The following is a 25,480-nucleotide window of genomic DNA, read 5'->3' as shown; positions in this document are numbered from 1 at the left end:
AGATTTTACAGATTGTCTGGGAGGGTGGTGGTTGTGACTGACCCTCTGTAAAAAACTTCACTTTGCAAGAGTCAACCTAAAACAAAGGATGTGTCTGACATTTTTATTTACTTCTACCACTCAACAGTAAAAACACATTTACAGCTCCAGACAGACTGCCTTTTGTTTGGTCCATTACCTCAGGGCTAAATCTTGTGTCAACACGGTTGTCTTTATTGGTACTTAGCAGAGGCTTAAGTTATTTTCCTTTTGATTATCCAGTACAATTTAATATTAGTCATCAGTGTTTCCTTAATTTAGTACAATGGTACTATTTCCCCCTTCAGGAATTGCCCTTGAGAAATGTTCCTATTTCCTGTCTATTGTCCAACATTGACATGAAGTATCTGCCCTTTGTTCAGTGGGATGTAACTTGACCGAGTTGTTTAATAAAAGGCTTATGAGCTTTTTCCAGAGCTTTCATCCTCCATGAATTGGCATAGTTGCCATTCGGGTAGCACGGGTATCAAATGGCCCAAGTATGGAAACTGATAAGCAGTTGTTGTCTCATGCTAATGAGCATGGGGCCAACAGGTGGAGTGATGTGTTAGGTATTGTGTTCACAGCTCCCACAGTTGATTAGTGAATTGCATTGTGGGACAATAGTGTTTTGTTTTTGTTTTCATGTATTTAATTTTAGTTTTTGTTTCCAGTGTGAACACAAATGCTGCTTTGAATGGATATTTATGTAGTTTGGAAATGTGGACACTGCTAGGGTCTAACTTTATGACAAAACTGCAAAACCTCTAAACGTTTCATGTTCATGAGGTTTCTTCACTACAAAATACTGATTTGAATGAAACACTTTAGGTGGATACAGAAAATTAACACAGGCTTCTTCAGGCAGAGTTGTTTGCCACAATACAGCCTGATTGGGTGTTGATTATGTTTGTTGGTTCAACCTTAATTATCCTGGCTGTTTGGAACGCATCTTCTCCCTCTGATTGCTGACGCATATTACCATGAAGTTGCAGGAAGCAGCATCCTGAGCGAGTCAACAGCGACATTTCAAGTGCCACTGAGGTTCCTAATGATCGTTTCCAAGCACTCCAGGCTGCTTGGGATTTGATTTGGAGTGTGTATGTCATTGGATGGTGAGCTTTTTCAACAAACACACAAGTATGTATTGCTTTTTCATGAACTTGCCTATTCTTGAATCATCATCCTTGAGGATGTAAAGACCTGTGTGCCCCTGAAGTGATTGCATAACCTCCTCTCTGTTTTTCTAATTTAACATAAGAAGGATTTCTGCTTATTCACAAACATGCACAAACACTTGAAATGGAAATTCGGTATATTGTAACTTGTAATATATGTGAAATTTATAGCAATTATGGCATTAAAATAATTTCTCAAAAGTAAACATTTATCACGAGGGTCCTCTTACCTATGTATCAGAATGATGGATAGATAGATGGTGATGTCCTTTGTGTGTTTGTCAAATCAACAGGAATCGTGACCGATCACTGCCTAACAATAACATTTGTGATAGCAGACAAGAAAAACCTTATACAATCTGACCATCTGATTGGAATGTGTTATTGATTTTTAGGGTTTTTCAAGTAAAGTGTTGTGGAATGAGGAATAGGTAAACCAGGGGCAAGATAAAAAACTGCTGTCTTGTAACATCAGAAGGATGCGATCAACATGTGATATTAACCTTGATATGTCCCAAGCAAAACAGCATCTCCATATCCATCCATGAATCATATTACAGACCATTTTCCAGATAAAGTGGCTGTCACTGTAGCTTTAAACATGTGAAAGCTTTGAAACAATTACTTTTTGTGATGTGTGAAGACATACATGGTTGCCCACGAGTATGCAGGTTACAAGACACACAGTGATAGACTCCACTTATCAACAGGTGGCAGTAATGCTGCTAGTAAAGAAGATAATTCACATATTACATTTTGACATAAAAAGCATATAATCACTGGTAAAATATAGTAAATACAAAATATACTTTATATCACTTTATATCTATATCACTCTCATGAATACTGTTTCCAAGGTCAAGAATGAACTTTAAATCTCAACTTTTAAGACAACATGGACAGGCCAAGAAAGGTTAAACTCCTGCTGAGAAAGACTGTGTGATATGATTGAAAGCTTGAGAACAACCACACAGAATTCTGTGTGTTGAGTTTGTTGTGATAAATCCTAATGAACAAAAAATATATCATATTAAACAACCAAAAACAGTCTATGAAGCTAAAATAGCTTTACCTCAAGCAGTCTTTTAATGGCACGGGACAAGTATTACCATTTATTTAGAAATTACCAGCCCGCATTTGTGTTTCCTGTGGCGTATTCGCACATGATATGCGTCGTCTGTATTTTACTCGTACGTCTGCTATAACATCTATGCCTCCTCAGCAGTCACATTATTAATAGTTTTGAGGTGAATTGCCTGCTTTCTACATGTGTTACAAGCATAAATACACATTTATAGCGCATTTGGATCAAGTAGCAGATGCTCTGTGGCTGCGCTTGGATATGACAACCTTTTGTTGCTCCTAACCTACTTTGTCACTTTTGAATGTCAATAATCGATCTCAAAGCAAAGCTTGTGACTGCTGCGAAACATTATGAACCACAATCAGATTTCATACTTCTGTCTGACAACAGAAAACAGGTGCTTACCGCCATGATGATTCACACGGGACAGATACAATCACATAATGTGTCTGTGTTTGGCAAAATATGGTACAGTAGGGTATTTGCAGTTGAATTGTTACTCTACAAATTATGGACACGGCAGATTTGCACCAACAGTTTCCGCAATTAACAAATTACTAGAGGTCTTACACTTACTTATTGCTCGGGTGGTAAATGGTAAGTGGACTTGCATTTCTATAGTGCTTTTCCAGTCCACTGACCGCTCAAAGCTCTTCACAACACTTGTAACATTCACTCATTCACACACACATTCATACACTGATAGCAGAGGCTGCCATGTAAGGTGCCAACTGCTCATCAGGAGTGTTGCAGCAGCCCAAAGTATTTTTATGCTCAGTCACTCACACATCAGCTCACACACCAATGGAACAACCATTGGGAGCAGTTTGGGGTTCAGTATCTTGCCCACGACCCTCGAATTAGTGGATGACCCACTCTACCTCTTGAGCCACAGCTGGTCTGTTTCGATGTGATGATTCCATTTTTTCTGCCAACTCTGTGTGTGCAACATAAAATCAAAATAAAAAGGGGTAAATGTTGCAAGGTGTAAGCAGGAAAGCAGGATGTAAAGATAATAATAAAGAAAATCTTTCTTCAAACCAGCGACCTTTCCATTACTAGACGACCCGCTCTACTCCTGAGCTACAGCCGCCCACAGGGGTTGAATGTGAGCCCACAGCTCATTTTTGCCCTGGAGCCACCTAGCTGTTTAATCTGGCCTCAGTGTTCCTACTTTTGCTTGAGTAAAGGATATGAATATCTCTCCCACCACTGCCATTGTATGAAAATGACCTCCATCAGACAGTAACAGGTGTAGCATCTGTGTTAATATACATACATTCTAATAGAAACGTGAAAAGCCATTTCATTTTCATATTCGTTTCACAGCTGATTTCCTGCTTTATACACAGTGTATGTTGGTATTCCTAACCATGTACATTACCTTCGTGAAATATTACATAATGAGCCCTATTTAAATGACCCCATTACCATTATCTGAGGGCAAGTGTAATGTTTGATGAGCATTAAGTAGGCGAGTAATACTTAACTCAAGCATCGCAGCACTGTCGGGCCTCAGCTATCCAGAGAAGAATAAGTGCTGAGTTCACAGTCCATTCACTAACACACACACACACACACACACACAAAGACTCAGACATTGACTGTGGAGCAGCGTATTCATAAAAAATGTGACACAAATCCAAATAATTCATAAATGACCTTGTCTAGCGCCAGTGCCTCAATCCTCTGATGAGTACATGTCACAGCAAAGGATTGTCTAATAAGTGATGCATTGGAGAGCCTGGCCAGAGGATCCCTAAAGCAATTCTTTTGTAATTGATGTTGCAGCATAAAATGGCTCTCAGCGGGCCCAGCTGATTAGGTTGGTTTTTTGTTGCCGTCTAGCCGCTCGCCTCTCACAGTCACATACAACACTCACTCACCAGGTGGAATGACGGTTTCACATCCAATTATCCCATTAACCACGATCACATTCTTTTCTGTCCTGTCGGTTGTCTCTCATTTCTAAATGCGTGTTTGCAGACCAGAAGGGTCTGCATATAAATATTAAAGTCTGATTATCGACCACCACATGCATTGATGAACGGGAGTAAAAACAAACAGACAAGATGTTGGAGTTCATTTAGGACTACTGAATACAATGTATAATTTATGTGGATGAATGTGCTGGAAAAAAATCTGCGTTTTTTATCCCCGGCTCCCCCTCTGTATCATCGTCCTTGTTTTATTTTCTGTATTCACTGCCACATGGACTCTGGGGACTCAATGCAAATGTCCTAGTGCTCCACTTACTCCTCGATCCAACAGGGTTCATCAAATCTAATCAGCTGTGTGCTCCGTTGAGTCCCCGTCCTCCTAACAGACACAGAGAAAAGAACAGAAGTATGTCTTTGTGTATGCAATAATTTCTCCAAGCACTTCAGTGCACTCTGAGGCAGATGAGCATTAATCTATAATCAGATGGCTAAAATTTGTGTACTGCGCAATATTACACATTATGATAATATAATATATATAATGTATGATATATTATGAGTATTGTGTAAGATTAACATGCAGCTGCCTCACAGTACTAAACCCAGTGGCCCGAGCATGAAGCGAGATATATATCACATACATCTGACAATTACGATAATGCTTTAAAATGAGCTCACATTAAGCTTTTGATGCCTTGTGAGCTCACTCAAGCGTGGCACATTTGTGTTGGTGAGTAGTATTCACTAGCAGCGGTACTATGGTGTGGTGTATGACTTATGAAAGGATTTTTCCATGAAAAAAGTCGAAGCAGTTTTCAAGTCAGTCTCTCATCATCCACGCCTATGATGTTGTCCTCAGCTGTGTGCTTTTCACTTACAAGGACATTTTTTTTCTGGTGCTTTCTAAGACACATTGTCTGTGTGTATAGCGACAAACAGGTTAAAAATCAAGTTTTATTTTTTTACTTCTGTAAGTGAGCACAAATGCTTGATTGTTAAGTGCTTAAATAGTTATAAAAAAAGTTATTATCAAATCAGTGATGCTGTGTTGGTAACATAAGCTGCATGCATCAGAGATAGTCCTATAATAAATATCTAATAACAAAACATTTTGAGATGACCTATTGCCCATTTTACTTCAGATGCTTTAGTTAATACGTTTTAATGTAGCAGCCTACAGGAATATTCATAGATCTTGAAATACTGAATATTCATAAATTCCCTTTCCTGTATCCTCCATATTAGCAACATAAGCATGCAGAGCAATTAGATAATATGACAAAGTAGTTCAAATGTAACTTTAGATCATATACATGTAGCGACATAAGTACTTTGACATAGCCTATATGTATCTATCCAGGCCTTCCTCACCAGAAACAAGCTTATGTCGTCCTTGCAAACGGCTTATTACGACCCATGTTTACGTTTTTTGCGGTGACCTCTAGTGGCTAAAGTGTTTATTATGGCAGTGAAGAAGGAACTCAGATGAGGAATAAAGGTCAATGTTATTTTAACTTAGTAATGTAGTTAACTAACATAACAAAACAAAACTTAATTTACATACCTATACACATGTTATGTGCGTTACTTAAGTTACATTGGTAATGTACAAATTTGAACCCAAACAAAAAACCATGATCTTTTCCTACACCTAACCAACATCTAACCTTAGTTGGTTAGGTGTAAGCTCGTGGTTTTAGTGACTAAACTGAACCAAACTGCAACCGTAGCTCTGGTACGCCTGATGCTATGCTGAACTAGTCATGTTGTTTTGGGAACAGTGAAATATGTCGTTGTGGGAGAAACTGGTTAAATCTATATATATATATATATATATATATAATTTATATTTTGTAATGTATTATAATAAATCCTACACATATTATCGAATTTAACTTCAGTTCACTTGAAAAACCAAAACGGTTTTCTTTCAAAACATCTTCACTCACTCTCTCTCTTTCTCTCTCTTTTATTCTCTGCACATCCACAGTCGATGCAACCTTACTTCCTAATGAATGGCATTCATCTGGCACCCTGAGTAATGTCATTTTACAATGCATCATAGCAGCTAATAAACTCAGGATTGATTTGTGCTTATACAAAAACACATCAGGCGGAAACCATCACATCGGTAATAAATTGATGCTGATCTGGTCGCGGGGACAGAGCAGCCAAATGCCAGGAGAATTTTATTTATTTATATTTTTTTCTTATTGGAGGCTCCTCGGCGGTGCAATCGATCTCGGTGCAGAGCCTTTTGTTCTCTGAAGTAATAAAGGAGCGTATTGATTTATTGGCGGGCGACAGTTACCTTTTGCCTCCTCCTCCTGTTCTCTGTTTCGTTCCGCTGTCGGGTCCCCAGGGGAGGAAAAGTTTGGTCTGTATGGAAGCTGAAGGCTGCACTTTGCTACAGCACAATGCACATCCATACTGACACTGAGATTTATCCCTGGGAAAATACAATGCCAAAGGTATAGATCTGGACAAGTAGATTTTGTTCTGGAATGGGTGTTAGTCAGGACTGGGGGCTTTATCATCATGTACAAATGCGACTGTTGATTTTCTGAATGATAAAACAGGCCCAGTGCTAATTTCCACTCAGGGATAAATTATCTCCTCCAGTTGTCATAATAAGTGTGAGCATCCATAATTGTGTAAATGTGAGCAGGAATTAATGCAGGAAACAAAGTGGCAGATGTGAGAGCAGAAGCTACCTGACTCAGCTAGATAACACGTTCACCAGCGCCACAATTCCAGAGTGCTAATGTCCAATCCTTTGTTTTCATATAAACTGTAACCATAAAGGAAGAGTTCACCCGAAATACATTTAAAACAGCTCCTACTTCCTGTTCTAGGATGACATTTTAAATAAGCCTAACATTTTACTCGTCTGCATTATCATTTTTCTCTCATTTAACCAACTAGAATTGCAACTGCATTGGAAATGCATTAACTTAAATCAATGATTGGATTCATTGGACACCAACAACTCCTCAGGCGGCTCTGTCTCATCATTTGGGTTTGGGCAACAAAAGCATTTTGGTTAAGGATAAGGAGAAATTGTGGTTTTGAAAACATGTAAGAACCACATTTTGTTTGGAACCTAAAATACTCACCATTAATCATTAAAACAGCAGAAAATACAATTTTATTTTATGTTGCCTAAATAGACAATAGCCTGATTCATAATGAAAACCTCCTCTCCTGAAAATGGTATGAGTCATTTTTGCATGCAAGGTCAAAAGTGCACTACAGGCAGCCAGCCACATGACCTGATACATTTTCTGATCTAAACTAACTACTAGGTAATGGTTGAGTGAATTTCCTTGCTATGGCAGCACCTTCACTTTAATTGGGGTGCCAGAAATAAGAACAGAATATAAGAAGAAGAAGAGGGAGCTGGCTCACCACCTGTGAGCATGAGGATGATCTCGATAACAGCATGTATTACTGTAGAAGAGAGAGCATGGGCGCGACTGGATAAGAGTAAATCAGACATGAGTACATCAGATTTGGGGTGGATTTGCATTTTGGTGAGTATCACAAAATGTAAACATAAGTTTTTTTTATTCACAAGAGAAACTTCAAAGGGCCCTTTTAACCAGCTCATTCTACAGTTAGTGGACATGGATATTGTAGGAAAACAATAGAAATACGTCATCAGTAAACATTTCAGATTAATTCAGTATCGACACTTTGCAGCTTGGTAGAGAGGTCCATTAACAATGTTTCCTCATTATGTCGATTAAAAAATGCAGTCTGGCTTTCTATTGTAATGCATTTGCTGTTGCAAATGAGTATCTCAGTATATAAATGTCATTTCTAGGAGGGAGGGTTCCCTAAGGATGAAACTTCCACAAAGTTCTTGCACACCATAGAAGCTTACTGACAGGTGTGTTGAATCAGCTCTGTTAACTGAGATGGAACCAGACATCGGGCACACTCTTGTGCATTGTAGTCACTTTACTGAAGAAAGATATTTGTTATCTGATGGCGTCTTGTCATGCAAACATTAAATCACTTGTATTTGGTGCCAAAAATAAAAACTTTAAATTAACTGTCCATCTTTGCTTTCTGTTGAATGAAAAGTGACAGGAGCATCATAAATGTCACCTAAACTGACATCCTGACAATGTGACAGTCAGCCTATTACCGCATCAATCTAAGGCAAGAATAGAAAATACAGATCCAAATTTGAATTAAAAGTACTCCCATCTCTACTGAGAAGAACTTCTGCAATGAGCTTGTCCTTTTCTCAGTTTTTCTTTTAGTCAGTTGTATACAGCATTCTAAAAATTCTTTCCTCATGAAATTGCCTTCCCTGTCCGGTTTCCAGCTTTGAATGAAAGTTGTTCATGTTGCTGAATTTTGAATATTTAAGCCCTCCAAGGTCATGATCAGTATAAGTATTCTGCTTTTGAGTAGAAATTCTCTACAGAAGAAAAATGAAGTTAGAGAAATCATCTTCAGTAAATCACAAACAGAGAATTTAATCAAACAGATTTACAGTGAATCAGAAGGGGCTTTTCTTGCCTCTGATACTTGATTGACAGACTCATAAAGGTCAAAGCATCTCTGATCAAAGCTCGCCTCTTGCCACCCACTCACAATGTCATAAGGGAGGCTGCACGGACACACCGGTAGAATAAAAAATTGAGCTATTTACAAGCTCACGGTAATGTATTATGGTTACTGCCTCTGCAGGATGGGTTTTTAGATCCGAGTTGGATAATTGCACAATGAGCAGAGTGCTCGGGATCTTTTATTTTGCTGGAGGAGGAACACGTACTATTGGGAGGGCAGAATTATTTTCTAGTCCTCCATTTCCATTTTTCTTTGAAAAACACCATCCATATCCCTAATTACTCTGACTGTGCGGATGTTTAATACATTTTTGGTGAGGATGAGTAAAATGTGTTAGTGGTCTTCTCCTGTAGTTTCCTGTTTCCTGATGCCTTTCCCTCCTGTGCATATAAAACAGCTTGACTACCTAGTGTAAGGGTTTGCTGAACAGCTGTAACTGTTCATTTCAACTTTAAGGTCACTGAATGTCCAAAGTCGCCACAGACCCCCAAACACAACCAGAGGTGCTGTCTCTCATCCTTCCAGACCTGCTCTTTTTACGCTGCGGTGGAGCACTCATTTCCTCCTCGTAATTGACACGGCAGTATCCAGGAAAAGACGTGCTGACATTTAGTAATACATTCCACCACTCACACATCTCATCAAACACTACTCATCCATGTACAGCCGTCAGCCAGCGTAGCTTTTGACATGAGTTGATGTTGGTAGGAGGAGCAGACAAATTGAGGTGATGGCTGTTAACCTTCACAGGCGCTTGACTTCTCTTTGGTCTGCGGGGTCACTAAGACACGCACATGTTAACAGATTAGTGGTGGCATCTTAAACCTGGCATAAATAATACAGACAGAATCTTTGACCGACAGTACAGAGGCACAACAGCGTTTGATCAGTGACTGAACTTAGAGCCTGTATCTCTTTAACATCAATAAATCATTTTTAATCTGGAGACATCAGTGTCATTAATGTTAAGAAATAAAGGAAAACACCTGAGCCTGCCCATGACTGAAACAGAGCCTACACAGCTAAGTCTGGCTTTACAGTATGCTTCCATCACTTGCCAAATACAAGTGGAGTTCACTTTAAACATTTATTGGCAGTGTTTGCGAGTAATGAACTACTTGTAAGTAAACTAGTAGTTTTACTTTATTTTGCAGTACGATTCCAGAATTACTTTTGACAATTTTGTGTCGTTAACTACTGATAATTCAAACAATTTTAAGTCATAAAATTAAAGGAATACTCTCAAATGTGTCTGTGTCATAGGTGCCATATTGACATTTGTACAATACCTGTCATATCATGTTCACATTACATGTGTATGAGCTGAGTAACATGTCAGTTGTTGGAGGGGCCAAGTCAGTAACTGCATTTTGAGCATGTGTTTCAACATTTGTAAGCGCGACACCTCTGTATATTTTCAAGGAGACCTTGTGACAGTTTCTAACAGTGTCTGTGGAGACAAAAAACGGATATTTTTGGCACGACGTCAGCAAAAACGGGTATTTTAAGCCGAAAGAAGATCTTTTCCTAAACCTAACAAAGTGGCTTTTGTGCTTAAACCTAACTAGGTCATAAGCACAGCTCTAGCACAACATACAATTGAAAATTCAACCTACAGAAAGGTAAAGTTGCAACATAAAGGAATGTAAAGTTTCAACATATCTGTTGTTTGCAGAAGCACACATTGCAAGCAATTATAGTGATGCAGCAGCTTCCACTGCACTGTTAAAAAGACCTTTTGTTGACTGAAACCCAATTGCAATCTGCTGTTATGATGTAGGCTGCAACCTGCCACCATTTACAGACATAGTAAGCCACAATGGAAAAGTCTCTCACTAAGGAAATGCTAACAGCCAACTTGCTAATTAGCTTGCTTGCTTATAAACTTGCAGCATTGCAGCACACTTTCTTGGGTCTCAAATGGAAACATTGGTATATTTTCATTCTTCTTAAATTGAAAAGTATGGTGATGATGTGTCGGTGTCCGGACTGTGGGGGATATTAAGTGAAAGATGATCTCAAACTGTCTTATCACACGTCCGCCTTCAAATAAAATGCATTATTATTATTATTATTATTATTATTATTATTATTATTATTATTATTATAATTGATTGTCCCCAAAAGAATATCCCTAAAATATTAGTTCTTCCACTTAAGGGTACGGATGGATAGTAGACCTGGCAAATTAATTGGCATTCTGGTTGTTATGGTGGCCTGCATTCAGCTTAAACAATTTGTGGAGGGTTAAGGAAAGACTGTGGTCATGCATAGATATAAAAAAACAAACAAAAAATCACTGTATAAGATGTTCTCTGAAGTAAAATGTAAAACTCTTAAAAATAATAAAAAAGAAAGTGTAAAAAAAAAATAAAAAAAATAAATGTAAAACTCTTCCTCTTCTTCACAGCGTGCCTCATCCCACTGATACAACCACATAAAAACTGTCTTGCAAGCACCGTTTAACAATGGTTTGGTGAGCTGCCACACTCTTGGGTTGGACAGAAAGTGCTGTGTGCTGCCTGAGCTTAATTGGTATTTGGTACCATCACCTTGTCTGAAGCGGCCATGCACGGGAAGCAGCATGTCAGCAGCACAATAGCAGCAGCTGCTGTCCTCTGTCAGTGTCTACACTGGATCTGTTCAGCCCCAGTACTGTTGTGCACTCAAGACATGTTTGACAAAACTCGCAGGCCCAATACACAAGCGTATCTGTTTGTGTAAGTGATAAAAAAAAAAGAGTGCTTCAGGTCACAGTTGCATGGTGCAAATGCGGCACATGCCACTACACAGCTGGTATAGTCAGCTGCATTAGTAAAAATGCAATGTATTTGTTCAGTCACACAGAAGACTGAAAAGAAAACATTGCACGAACACGTCCAGTGTCTGCAGGATGTTACTTGCAAAATACATGAGACTGAAAAGTAGCAGACAGACCTATTTCTTGCTCACAATAAACACATAATGGTCAAATTCTCAAACCTGGCACAAGTAACCTAAACTCAAGAATTCTGGAACTTGGACTCAAGTCATGTACTGTAGCTGACCTCTGACATTTACTCGGGTCCATGCTGCATTTCATTTTATGCTCCAATGTATTCAATTTCGAGAGAATAAAGAATATTATGGTTTTCCAGCATCATTGAGTAAAATTTTAATAATACACAGCTTCTTTTTACTATTCAAATTGCATGGTTTCAATTTTACACAAGCTTGTCTCACTGGATTCCACAGGGTGTTTAGCTTAAGAAAGGGCTTTTATTGGTTCTTAAAGAGAGGGGAGAACAAATAGGTTCCATTGCAATAGAACAGGTATGTCTTCAGCAATCTATCTATTTTTTACACTACCCCTACCAAGATGAGTGGCAGTTTATAGACTGATGTTCGAGCTTGTGTAATCACATGCCGAGCATTCTGCAACACTTCAAATTTTGGGATGTTTGTGCTCAGAACAAAATTTTCTTGGTGAATGTCTGTAACTGAAGCGAGCCGAAAATGTTGAGACACATAAAAGTGATTGCGGAAAAGAAGGAATCCAAGTAAAACTATGTGGTTGTTACATTTCCTTAGATCCAATTCATTTACCTTGACTATAATTTATCAAAACCAGAAGAAAGAAAGTTCAAAGTATCATGAAAAATATTCCAACAGCTGGAATCTGTTATAACTTTAATGTTTTAATATCAATTTATCTACAAAATCTTGACTGACACCACTGTATTCTGGTCTTCATGGAAAGTGCACTGTCACTGAAGCAAAAGGAACATATAAAAATTACAAACAAACAGACTGTACCATTTTTACCATAAAATGTCCATTCATTTGGCGTTGGTACTTACAGTATAAATGAGCAGTCATATTGAAACAGGATGGTTCAACTTTTATATAGCGGTATTTGAATTTCTACTGTAGAATTCTTTCGTTTGTTTGTTCAGTTGTGCATCTTCTCGCTGATCCACCTCTTTCTTTATGATATAGCACTGAGGGTAGTTGCCACAAAACAGAAAACAACCAGATGTGTACATTCTTTCTGATTTCTCTCCTGATTTAGCATACAGTTTGGTAATCCATAGAGACTGTAAGCATCTGCCCCACAATGGGCACAATTCTTCTGTCAAGGAGTTCTCCTTGAGTCCATTTACAGTCCAGATCTTCCATCAAGCAGCTGTTAACTGCACAACTTGGTGGTCTCGTAATCCATCGAATTGGGCAGACGTGAGCTGAAGGCCTGTAAAGAGGCATGAATGCGAACCACCTCGCTGGCAGTCAGTTTGAGCCGGTGCCGCAGAAGACAGGCAAACAGGTCCAACCTCTGTTGACCTGGAGGGGACAAACGGTTCACCCGGTCTCGTATTTCCAAGAGCTGAAGCATGGCCGTGTCTTGGGAACCTTGCGTGTACGGATAGTCCAGCTGCAGAATCAAGTCACGGATCGCCTCCGGGTCAAAGTGCATGCTGTAGCCAAAGACCTGGATGCTGTTGATCTTCATGTAGCCCAGGTTTCGAGCGGGCTCTGTCATTTCTAAAGGCTCATAATACATGCTGTCATTCAGTCCATCTTGAGTCTTTATCCTGCTCCGAAGGTAGATATGAATGGTTTCAAAGAACGTCTTCCACTTGTTGCCCAGCGTCAGAGTCCAGTTATAGCACTCGAAGGGTAGGTCCAGCTTGGTGGCCTGCCAGTCTGGAAAACTGTTCTCATTGACAGGGATGTACCAGCTCTCTGAGTGGCTCCCTCCAAAGGGATTGATGTAGAGAGTAAGGACAGGCTCCAGGGTGCTGTTCTTTGTAAGGCAGATCTGGAGGGATATTCCCAGCAGCATGTGGACCATGTTAGACTTGTACTTGTTGCTCTTCAGGGTCAGCAGCATCCTCTTTCTCCACGATGGGTCAAACCAGCTGTTCAGTCGCATGTCATTGCTGATGAAGATCGCGTGGACCTGTAAGACACACAGAAAACCTTAAGTACATACATGTGGTGAAACTTTTCCTCTTGTGTCAGTGAGTGGGAGGCTCAAATACTGGGATAATGGTATGCTGCTGTGTCCCAGTCTGTAAGTCGTATAATCGAAGGGAATCCGACAAAACATTATCATTTTATCACATCCTGATGGATCAGTAGCTTAAAATATGGCCCCATGTTGGTCCACAGTATCAATATCATTCATCTTTTAAGGTAAAACGACATATTTGATAACCAGTTATCTAATGTTAGCATTCAACTACTTCTAGCTAATGTTACTGTTTGATTATATCCAGTGTGTTTTACGTCCCAGTTTAAATAAATGTGTCCAAGATGTATGTTGATATTTTAGAATCAATTTACACCTTTCCTTTAAACATAATGTTAGCTAGGAAGTTGTGAATGCTAACGTTAGGTTTTGTCTAATGTTAGGTAGGTTGAAATATGACTTAATTTCCCTGTGGATTTTCACTATCTTTTGTCTTTTCTGTTGCTGATCAATCAGGAAGCGGTGAAATGGTAGCAATTTGTCATATTCCCTACATCATTACTGTCCAGCAATAGGCAGGTCCGTGGTTTGATCCCTGACCTCTGCAGTCTACATGTCATGCCCTGGGCAAGACACTGAATCCAAAACACTAGAAAAGCACTATATAAATACAGTCCATTCACCATTTCCATTTATGGAACTCGCAACCTGGAACACAGAAGTACAACATTTAAGCTTGTGTGAAATGTCCTCTGAGCTTTTGTTTTTTGTGTGGTGCTTTTTTGGGCGGTTTTGCAGAAGGGAACTGACATGCAGCAAAGGTACCCAGCTCAAACAGGCATATTGTGGTCATAAGAAGTATGTATCCTGGGCAACATGTTATAACAATAGCAGACCAAGTGACCTGCTCAGGCCCAAAAGGACTTTTTCTCCCACACACAAAGAAGCTGCTGTTAGATTTTAGACTTTTTTTGAGCACCACAAACATTTTAATGCTCATGTTCTGTGCCAAAGAAGTGAAAGCCTGAGGAACTCTTTTGCTGTCCAGAGAGCAACCTTCAATGAAATGACTGGGGTGCAATCTTGCAACACGTTTTCCTGTTTCTTGATACATCCATGGGCCGATTTGGCAATCACAGTTATGTTTTAGAGCCAAAATTTACAGAAAGAAAAAAGTAAGGGAACAAGGAAGGGAAAGGGATAACTTGCTTGACAGTAAGTATTAGGTTTCTTCTTCCATTTGAACGTCTCAACATACAGTCTTACTTGTTGTTTCAAAGCTTTAAACAACATCCCATGGCCAAGGAAGACCATGGGAATGCCGTTTCCAAGGTCAAGAATGACCCATCGAGCTGACCTGTTTTCATTTATAAAACTCTTATTTTGTTGGGTCAAAATATTAGGTTACTTCTGTTTCACTTCTCACTGCTGGGCCAGGTTTCGTCAAACACTGCCTGTTGCCTCGGACAAACAGAACATCTAAAACATGGTATAGTACAACAAATACAAGGAAAACACTGGATAACTTCGAAGTTCCTCAGGAGTCAGAAGGGCAAGACTTTGTAATGTTGAGCAGCTCCCATGAGTCAGTATATCCTCCCTAGGCTACTGCTGAGAAAGACAGCTCAGCTCTCTCTCAGCCTGACTGATTAAACAAAAGCTAAAAGAGAAATACCTCTAGCCTGCGATCAGCTCTCTGCAGTAGGTAGCCCAGCTCCAAATCCTGGAGGTCCGTCTCGAATCCCAGGTAGTTCTCCGTAGAGTCTGCCACCATGGGCCTGCAGGCCCCCTGCATCAGAGTGAAGCCTGGGTTGCAGCTCCCACAGCGGGTGTGGTTGTCTGGTGCACATGCCGCACAAAGAGAGCCTTCCCCAATGGAGCAGGGCGGTGGCAGCTGACAGGGGCTGTGCTCGTATCGACAGCTGCAGCTGTGGAGCTCCTCAGAGAACGCACCAAGCTGGTTGTTCTCTGAGCAATACAGGAGAGACTGGAAATGACTCAGCCAGTAGGACTGAGGCCTGCACAGGAGAAAGAAGAAAAAAGAAGAAGAGAAGAGGGTGGCGGAGAGGGAATAATTATTGAACAGGACTTATAGGACGAGCTGGTTTAATAGGTAGCTGCTTTATTGGGTCCAGGACACCTGTCTGGGTGTGCAGACAGCTTGCTCGTTAAAATTATAAAGCATAATCAGCATAATGTAAAGTATGCAGACAGACCCGACAGGATTCAAGCAAGCGTGCTTTAGGTAATTTGCAGGTCAAAAGACCTTTGTGAACGTTTTTTTAGATGCTTCTTTACATGTCTCAGGGATTTTATCTTGAGCTCTGAGTGTACTCTGAGCTCTGAGTCTTTCATTGTCTGTTGTGTGGACCTTATTTTCCTTTGGCCTTGTTTGTAAAGCACTATGGTCAACTTATGGTGTTTAAAATTTGCTATTGATATAAATTTGATCTAACTTTACATGTCTAGGTTATATAACCATTTTTTCAATTGTATTTCAGTCACTATATTTCAATGCATGATTTGGACCTGCTACACAACAAAATACTGTTTCTCTGACTACAAAGGAAGGAATCTTTGTCTGTCTGTCTGACTGTCTGACTGTCATTCTTCTTCACACTTAGTGGGTGTATTGCTGGAGACCAAAGGATGTGCATTGTTGAGTGTGAAGTTGTTTGGTTGAGAAATTCCAAAGATATCACTAAAAGCAAACATTTAGTGGATCCATTATCCATTAAGGCAGCCACACAGATAATCAGGTATCGTTTTTTCTCAACAACCATTCATCTGAGTGACGGCGGGTGTGTTACTGAGGACTCAAGAAAGTAGTGTTGAGTGTTGAGTTGTTTGAATATGCGACATGTTAAACAAACTTTGGTAAAACAAAGGAACAGCTAGACACTCCACTTGCAGTGCAGCAGGGACTGTTTGAAAAACACAGTCGTATCCCAGCAGGGCGGGGCTTCAGGGCTCAGACTAGCTGAGGGTGACAAAGGCACGTACCCCTCTCAGCTAAACTGCCAGAGAGGGAAAAACAAGTGCACATAAAACGAGTGTCCCTATCATGTTAAAGAGAAACTTCTGCATCGTGGTTGTAATTCTTCCATTTTATGAGCAATCTCCATCACTGATGAAGGCCACAGGGTATGACTGAAAGTAGCAATTTCCACATTCAAGCTCGAGTTGCATCTTAAATGTTTTTGCTGAGTGTGATCACCGTTGCCAGTCCACATAAAATGACTGTCCTAGGATTACAGGCATTACAAGGTGTAGAGTTTAATCTGATGTCAAAGCTATAGACCCATAGTCTTTTTTTCAGCTGGTCTTAGCAGGATAATGATGTCAAGATTGTACTGAAATACTTACACAAAAAACTTTTTTTATTGAGTCAAGCTGGCCTGAGATCCTTGTGTAGTACACTAATTTTCATGCTTTTCTTGTCCTAAAGTGCCCCATGATGAGAGTAGGTTACACATGCAAAGAATATGAGCACAAACAGCGGTGTTTGAAAAGGAAGAGAAAGCGAGATACAGAGACGAAGAGAAAGTTGTCTTTGATCAGTTTGTGACATAAATATTAGACGCGCACTGCAGCCGCAGGATAACTGACTCTCAGATGCACATATAATTCCCCTATGTGGGCCTGAGTTTGATTCCCGTCTGTAGCACTTTCTCGACTGTGATCCCTTTATGCCTCTTATCCTCTTTGCACGCAGAAAAGAAGAAATGCATAGCACATACCGCCGGCTTTCCTTTCAGAAAACCAAATATAAAAAGCGTTTTCTTTGATGAGGGTGTATTGTGGTAAACTTTATGCTAATCTGAAAATGTTTGCCGGATTACATTTGGGGCATCCTTCCTGCGTATCCCAATCTCATTGTGTGCTTGACAGTGGGAAGTAAGTCTGAGTTCAGAAAATCACAGATTTGAATATCAAGACCCCCTAATGGAAAAAAGCAGGGATGGGAAATGAACCGAAGGGGCTCCTTCTTTTCATCACTTGCTACCTGTGGACAAGGTATTTCACCTCCGACAGCTTCAGCAGAGCAAAGCAGTGGCCAAGACAAGAATGCAGGTGTACTGTTAGTTCCCTGGTGTGAATATGTACAGCCTTCCTGCTCCCTGCTACTCTTCCTCCAAAACACTGCCGTAAATCACAATGTCTTCTAACTTTGGTGCCACTTTCAAAGGAGCAGGCGACACTGTGTTTGGAGAATGAGTTCAGCCTAATATACAGTTGTTGGCTTTTGGAAAAACCCTGCAACACCCAGTGATTAAAAAGACACTTGCGCTCTGTTTCCGTTGATAATATTTTCAATAAAGGAAGAACTCAGGGTCTTTGAAAAGATCAAGGGATTTCCTGGACATTTGTGGAATTGTACCCATATTGGATTCCATGACACAGAACTAGTATGCACTTTAACCTATAGAGCTTTGAAGTAATACAAGTAATACATGGCGAAAAGTATGTGGATGTCCAAATATTACATTACATGTCGTTCTCAATCCACTGGCATTGATCCGCTGCAATAACCTGCACTCCTCTGGTTTCAAGCTTTCTTCAAGATTTCGAAAACTGGCTGAATGGATTCTCTCCCATTGAGCCGCAACTGCTTTAGTGAGGTCCAACACTGATGCTAGGTGATCTGGCTCACAGTCTGCATTCCAGTTCATCCCAAAGGTGTTGGAGAGGTTGAGGTCATGGCTCTGTGCAGGCCAGTCAAGTTCTTCCACTCCAAACTGAGAAAACCTTTTGTGAACTTGGTTTTGTGCATTCTCATGTCGACACAGAAAATGCCCTTCTCAAAACAGTTGCAATAAAGTTTTTTGTCTTAAAAATCACTGTATTCTACAAAATAAAATAGCATTGTAAATAATAGTTACTAACTCCAGTATACAGGAGACATAGAGGAGACATTGAGTCTATAAGCTTCTTCACTGAATATATGATCTCACTGCTGAGCCTATCGTCCGCTTTTGGAATAATAGGCATGAGTTTAGAGGGAACTAACTGAAATTACTCCCAGTAAAGTGTTTCTATGAAAGGGGAAAAAAATATCTCACTCTATGCTGTAAAAGCATGAAATGTGCTTCCAGAAGATGTGGTGTTGGCTCCTTCAGTTAACACTTATGAAAACAGATTGGATAAATTCCGGTCAACAAAGGATATTTTGTGTAATTATGAAGCTGATTTGTAATTATTTATGAAAATATTGTGATTTTAAAGCAACATTATGTAGGAAACAGCATTTTACACAACAGTTTCTGAGTGCAACACCACTGTTGTAAATACATATCCCAGGTCTTTAGCAATTTGTCAGATTTTATGTAGGTGCTCATGATGTCATAATGATGTTGTGTTGAAAACTTGTATGTTGAAGTAAACATGTATGTAACGCTGTAGGGGGGCACTGAGGCTGAGACACCATTCACCCTACTACAAGACAGTGTACTGTCTTTTTTGTTGCATGGTTGTGTTTCAGATCCTGTAAGAGAAAACGTTCAATAAATTCCAATGAATAAATGTGTATGCTGTAGCATTATGATTTCATGTTTAATTGGAACTAATTAATCAAAAGTTTACAACTTTTTATTTTTATTTTATGCATTTGATGGTGCACACAGAAAAGATTCAATAAGTTGGCAGAAAAAATTTAATCATCACATCAAAACATCATGATATGTTTTATACTGTCTTATATAGGGCAGTTGTGGCTCAAGAGGTAGAGCCACTAATTTGAGGGTGGTGGGCAAGAAACTGAACCGGCAAACTGCTCCTGATGGCTGTTCCATCTGTGTGTGAGCTGATGTGTGAGTGACTGAACATAAAAATACTTTGGGTTGCTTTGGTTGATGTGCCGCAATGCTCCTAATGAGCAGATCGACACCTTGCATCAGTGCCATCAGTGTAAGGATGTGTGTGTGAATGGGTGAATGTGGCATGTGTTGTAAAGAGCTTTGAGTGGTTCAGAAACCAGAAAAGCAAGTCCATTTACCATATTTATAGTATTTCTACTGTCAGTAGAGGCTCCTCAAAGGAGCACAATTGTGCTTATTTTCAGAAGCTTTCTTATTAACTTACATTTATCTTCTGTCAGCGATAATGTTTATATGCTATTTAGAGAAAATTGGCAAACCAGCAGATTTCCCAGTAAATCCTCAGGGAAGCTTACAAAAGCAATCAATATGAAGAATGTAAGGGAAGAAAAGACCAGTGTCATGATATGCAATAATCACAACTTCTGGCCATTTTTCCTGTGAGATTTAATGTTATTGAAACAGTGTGAAACTGTCAAGATGAAACTGGTCTGATCCACTGAATGTCTTGAAAAGTTCATTAAAAAGCTATTCAACACTTTAGACTCAAATCTTAATTGCGCTCTCTTACTAGTCAAACAAAGATGAGGGTACTCTTCCAGACAAGACCTTGTTTTCATGAAGAAATCCAGCACCTTTTTTTTTGGGAGAAGGCCGTGCATTAGAAAGACGTTTTCTAAGCTGATTAAAGCAGAAGTCCTGAAAACATCACTTGAATGACAATGTGCATCATTATGCCTGATGGCGAAAGTTTGAGCACAAAGTGTACTGTGTAGTCTTATCATTACCCAGCTAATAAAAGGCAAGCTGACTGCTGCTTCGACTGGCTTATTTGCTCATAATTGTCAGCGTGGTGGAAAAGTAGCCCCCAGGAAGCAAAATCAATCACATATCTCTCATCTATCTCGAGTGCCTCAAACGGGATGTTGAAGGGAGAGTGAGGGGTTTTTCAAGAGCTTCCTTTTCTCTCCCAGGCAAACTGACAAACATCCCATTTTCAATCTCTTTCCACTGAGTATGGAGATTTCTGTGAAGACAGAAATGAAAGGGGAAGCTTCACATTTGACGCAACGGTAATAACATAGATAAACACTGACTGGATGAGGGCGAGGACGCTCCCACACCTTTTCTTGGCAAGCGGGTGGGAATATCAGCTGCATAGATCAGTGGTTAATGTATGTTTTTGGCAATGTGGTGGAGAAAACAAGACAGGGGTGAACGCGGAGACAGAGAAAAGAAAGACGGAAAGAAAGCAAGAGAGAGACAGAGTGCACTGTCTAGTGTCACCACCATTACTGTGGAAGCTCAGCCGATCTGAATGCTGTGTAGCTGCCAGTGTCGGTTAGATTCTAATTGAACACGAGCCTAAAACTCGGAGACTGTCCTCAACAGAGAACATTGGACAGACATTTAAAATGACCTAGGTCTATGACAAGTGACCTCTTGCTGGCATATGAATAATGACTGTCCTCTCTCAGCAGCAAAGGAATTATGTTATAACTTTCAAAAAAGTCATGGAGGAGTTCAAAGTGTAGGTTGTACAAAACATCCAACTTTGGTACTGGAGACCGTTATTTTCTTTCTGTGTCCAAACCACCTAGACAGTGATTTCCTATTTAACCAAACACTTTTAGTTGCCTAAACTAAACCCTGACAATACATGTTGTAGATCAGAACACAATGAGGCATTTTTGGAACTGCCATAAGAGTCACAGTGGTCTACAAAAACAAAGCAAAACAACCAATCAAACAAAATCAATATTTCACCGCACACCAGGACAAGATTGTCACTATTTTCAAATTTTTTTGGATAATGCATAGCAGTGCATAGTTTGTAAATCAGACTGTTCCTGAAGGTCAGGTGGAGAGAAAAGTCACAGAACTCTTCAGTGCCTGGAGCACATTGGACATCACCGAGGGGCTTTGCAAACAGAGCTTTATCTATTTTCATTTATTAATCAGAGCATCCACAATAATCACTCAAAATCAGTGGAGAGGCGTGTAGAAACTGTTCCTTCACTTCCATGTTGTTTCCCTTCTGTCTGTGAATTGCTCCAATGGGGAAAATGGAAGTAGGACAATATCATTTATTTACAACTGTGAAAAGCAGGCAGACTGCACCGGAACTCAGTGACGTGTTCTGTCTGTCTTTATGTCTATTGATTGATCCACTTTGCTCCATTTCAATACAATGGATAGCGCCGCACTTACACAGGCACCTCCTAATTTAGCCATACTCATCATTTCACAGCACAAATGCCCACTTGCTTGTGGGGTTTACAGTAATCATATGCCAAAAATGTAGATACCAAAAGGCATTAAAACTCCCTCTCTCTCTTTTTAAAAATTAGATTTAAAATAGGAAATAAAAGAATGACAGAATAGATAACATCAAATATTTGATAAAATTACATTTTAATTTACAGATTTTGAGAGTGACAAAGGAGTCAGATCCAATCAAATAGGTGCCGGTCCTGATCGGAAAGATCCCAGATCCTGTTCCATCAGGATCTGTGACAAATTAAGCCAATTTAGGAAATGCTAACACACAACTAAGGTATAAGAAAGAGTGTCAATAAGTCTAATCACAGTTTGAACAGTGGTTTAGACTGGTTCTGAAACATAATTAGGAAGAAAAACCAATGGTAACACTTCTGATAAATGTTAACAGAATGGGTGCGAATTGCTGTAACTTAACTTAATTTGCAAACATATTATAATTGGGCTATGAATCGACACATATTCATTCCCTTTTTCAAAATTTCATCTGATTTTGTGAGTTAAATATAAAATTTTATAAACCTCTGACACTGACACAGAAATACCATTACAAATGTTGAATTTTCTTCCTTTCAGCCATAAAACCTACGCAAAGAATCTGGTTTCACAGGGATTTCATCTGGTGAAATGAAATGAAGATTTCATGATTTCATGCAGATTCATGAGGCTCAATAAATAATAAATGCAGCAGTGACTTGTGAAGTTGAAATTTACAGTTGGAGCAACTGATAACAACAAAATGAGGCAGGTAAACTCATTTATGGTGATCTTCAGAAGGAACGACGTGTCTATAAAAACTGTGTTGAAAAATTGTACTGTTCTGTAGATGTCAGGCTTGTTCAAATGGCTTTTCAGTGTGTAGCAGGATGTACTTGGTGAAAGCTATACACAAGAGATAAAAATGAAATCCTTTGCAGTCACCAAAGGGGTGTTGTGAGGGTATACAAGTGAAATGCCACCACAGTGTGGCAGCTTGTTTGCTTCCTCCTACGTCCCTGGATTAGTCTATGGAGAGCACTGCAGCCTGTGACTCCATCTATAGTAGCTTCGGGCATAAAAATGCAACAACCTTGCATCTACCATGAGGGTGGAGATCAAACAGAAAGCGAAAGACAAGTACATTATGAGAAGACTCTGCTTTAATGTAAAAATGTTGCTGTAGGTTTACTCAGCGTCGTAGACTAAAAGCTATAAAAAGGATTGTGAAACTGTTAAAACAATTCGTGTTTATCTGATTTACATAGTTAACAAACACACGGAGGGAATGAAAATTTGTGTTACAGCAGCTGTGCTCACCGTTCTCGTGGTAGGCGGACTTGGGGCTGTCGGTGACATCTTTTACTGAGACTGAAGAGCTTGAAAATGACTCTCTGGGCTCGTCTGGAGAGGACCCGCATGCTGTTCTCCAGCTGCTCATACCGCCACTGAAACAAGTTGTCCATCGACCACAAGTGTTGGATGGTTGACACGTTCAGGAAATAGTTCTGGGGCAACCTCGCATAAAAGGCCTTGAATTCATCTGTAACAGAAAAGACACATAAAATGGGTTATCGTAGCATTTTTGCCATCAATGCAAAAATGCTTTGTTTATTTCCTAAAGGATTGTTAACACCTCATACCCTCTATAGTCTGTGAAACATGAGGCACAACCATGACAAATGTTGTTTAACACTAGGCATGCCACGGTGTGCATTTTCGACATTGGTTAACAGCTGATCAGTTTGAAATATTGCAGGGAGTAATGGAACAAGAAGGAGCAGCCACAGTGAGGTGTTAAGCCCAGGCCACGTTGCCTGCGAGGGCAGCTCGTACGTGTAGTAGGGTTAACCCTAACCCTAACCCTAGTTACATGTTGTGGAACCTCTTGCTTTTCATTTCGGCACCCATGCAAAGAGGTTAAAGCAGCCATAGTCTGTGTGAGTAGTGTCCGGAAGCTTGCCCTTTTTATTTCCGTATCACGCACATGGTTCAAAACATAGACCTGGAAGTGATCAGTGGATAGTCATATCAACATACTAGGTGAAAGGCAGTATTTTTTTTTGTGTAATCACACCTCTCTCTGTCTTTCTTAACGAGGATAAAGGAAAATCATCATTATTGATCACTTTCAAAAGCAAAGCCCGTGTTGAAAGATATTGCAAACAGTAGCAGCGCCGCATCCATCATGCCTTGATGTGGCCCAGGCCTTACTTGAGGGGCTGCAGGCGACAGTCTGCACACCTCCATCTTCTCAGTGAGGTAACCAACCTATTTTCCTCACTTTGTTTTCCCAGTAGCCATGTGATGTGTGTAATCATGCTACTTTGCTGTTGATACTAGATTATAGTATAGTTGTGTCACTTCAACACATGATGGACAACTGGCATGTTAACACTTAATATATCTATGTGGCCTGTGTTTACGAGATGCCTTGGCTGCTAACAAGAAGACATTTATGTTTACGCTTATTAAGATCCTTTAGTGACTTTTTCATGGGTCCAGATCATATAATATATTTATGGTCAATAATGACCACTTAAAACAAAATACCTCGTAAATACAATATGGTCAGGTGATATTTCTTGTCTTTATGACTTGACAAGCATAAGCTCAACGCTCCATTAAACAATTGACCAGTGCACACTGGATTGTGGGATATGGTAAAACACAGAGGATGCACAGCCATGTCCTCCAGTTTGAGGCATTGAGGCAGTCTGAGATGGCTCAGTTATATTTGAAGGAGCCTTTGATATTGGTTAGACCTTGGCAGCCTGTTTTATTTGAGCTAGAAATGCAGGCATTGGAGTATCTGAATTGGGGCACAGCATCTGACAGGTGGTGCTTTAAAAAGTCACCTCCAACATTTTGATCATATTCAGTAAAGCAAAAAGGGAATGAAAATCATCCAGAATTACAATGAAGATAGTAAAACATGAGAAAGGGTCCACTTTGAAAGCAGAAAGCAAAATCTTTACTCCAAACGTTGGCACGTCAAGACGGAGTAAACTATGCCAAGGTATCATAATTATTCTGAACATGACAGTATATTGATTAAAAAGGCTAAATATAGAATCCCTGATATAGTATTACAGCTGCAGCAATCTGTGCTACTACTGCTGATAAAAGTATCACAATCGTGATCATCATATTTTTCCGCTGAAAGGTGAACCTCCTTTATGCACTAATTTACACCGACCTATTTTATTTGTATGTGTTTTGTAGATATCTCTACATGAGTTTTAAAAAAATATAATATTTTGAAAAATATGATAACTTTTTTTACACTGATCATCTTCACTTTATCACTATATTGGCCACTATATACTGTATATCAATATACATAAAACTAGCGGTATCCTCCAGGGCTAAAAAAATTAAGCCAATGCAGAAGTACCAAATGCTGCAGTACCCAGAGTGGCCGGTTGAGACTGGCTCCAAAAGCATCAATTCACATAAGACAGCATGTAAAAATGCCCAACTTTATATGCACAATTACAGGCATGGCTGCTTTGAGTGACAGCTAGCTGTGAGCTGTTTGTTGGAACTTTTTTAAAGCAATCATTGGACAATGATGTGGCCTGTTGTGTGATTAATTGTATGAACAGTGGAGGGACAGATGCCAGGGAGCGACCCTGTTTGTGTTAATTGGC

The 25,480-nt window shown here is 39.7% G+C and overlaps 1 protein-coding gene across 2 annotated transcripts in view; it reads right to left on the bottom strand.

Moving 5' to 3' along the window:
- Positions 1 to 12,432: 12,432 nt before the first annotated feature.
- LOC141004883 (BMP/retinoic acid-inducible neural-specific protein 3-like) overlaps positions 12,433 to 25,480 on the bottom strand; it is a 39,717-nt gene continuing 26,669 nt past the window's right edge. For both annotated transcript variants that reach the window (XM_073476576.1, XM_073476577.1), the window contains 3 exons: positions 23,148 to 23,370; positions 15,431 to 15,773; positions 12,433 to 13,743 (listed from right to left, as the gene is read on the bottom strand). In XM_073476576.1, the coding sequence (XP_073332677.1) occupies positions 12,973 to 13,743; positions 15,431 to 15,773; positions 23,148 to 23,370 (1,337 nt within the window). In that variant the 3' untranslated portion in view covers positions 12,433 to 12,972. The remainder of the gene's footprint in view (positions 13,744 to 15,430; positions 15,774 to 23,147; positions 23,371 to 25,480) is intronic.

This window comes from Pagrus major, chromosome 11 (assembly GCF_040436345.1).
Source record: "Pagrus major chromosome 11, Pma_NU_1.0".
NCBI lineage: Eukaryota > Metazoa > Chordata > Actinopteri > Spariformes > Sparidae > Pagrus > Pagrus major.
This window is presented reverse-complemented; position numbering and strand designations above follow the sequence as displayed.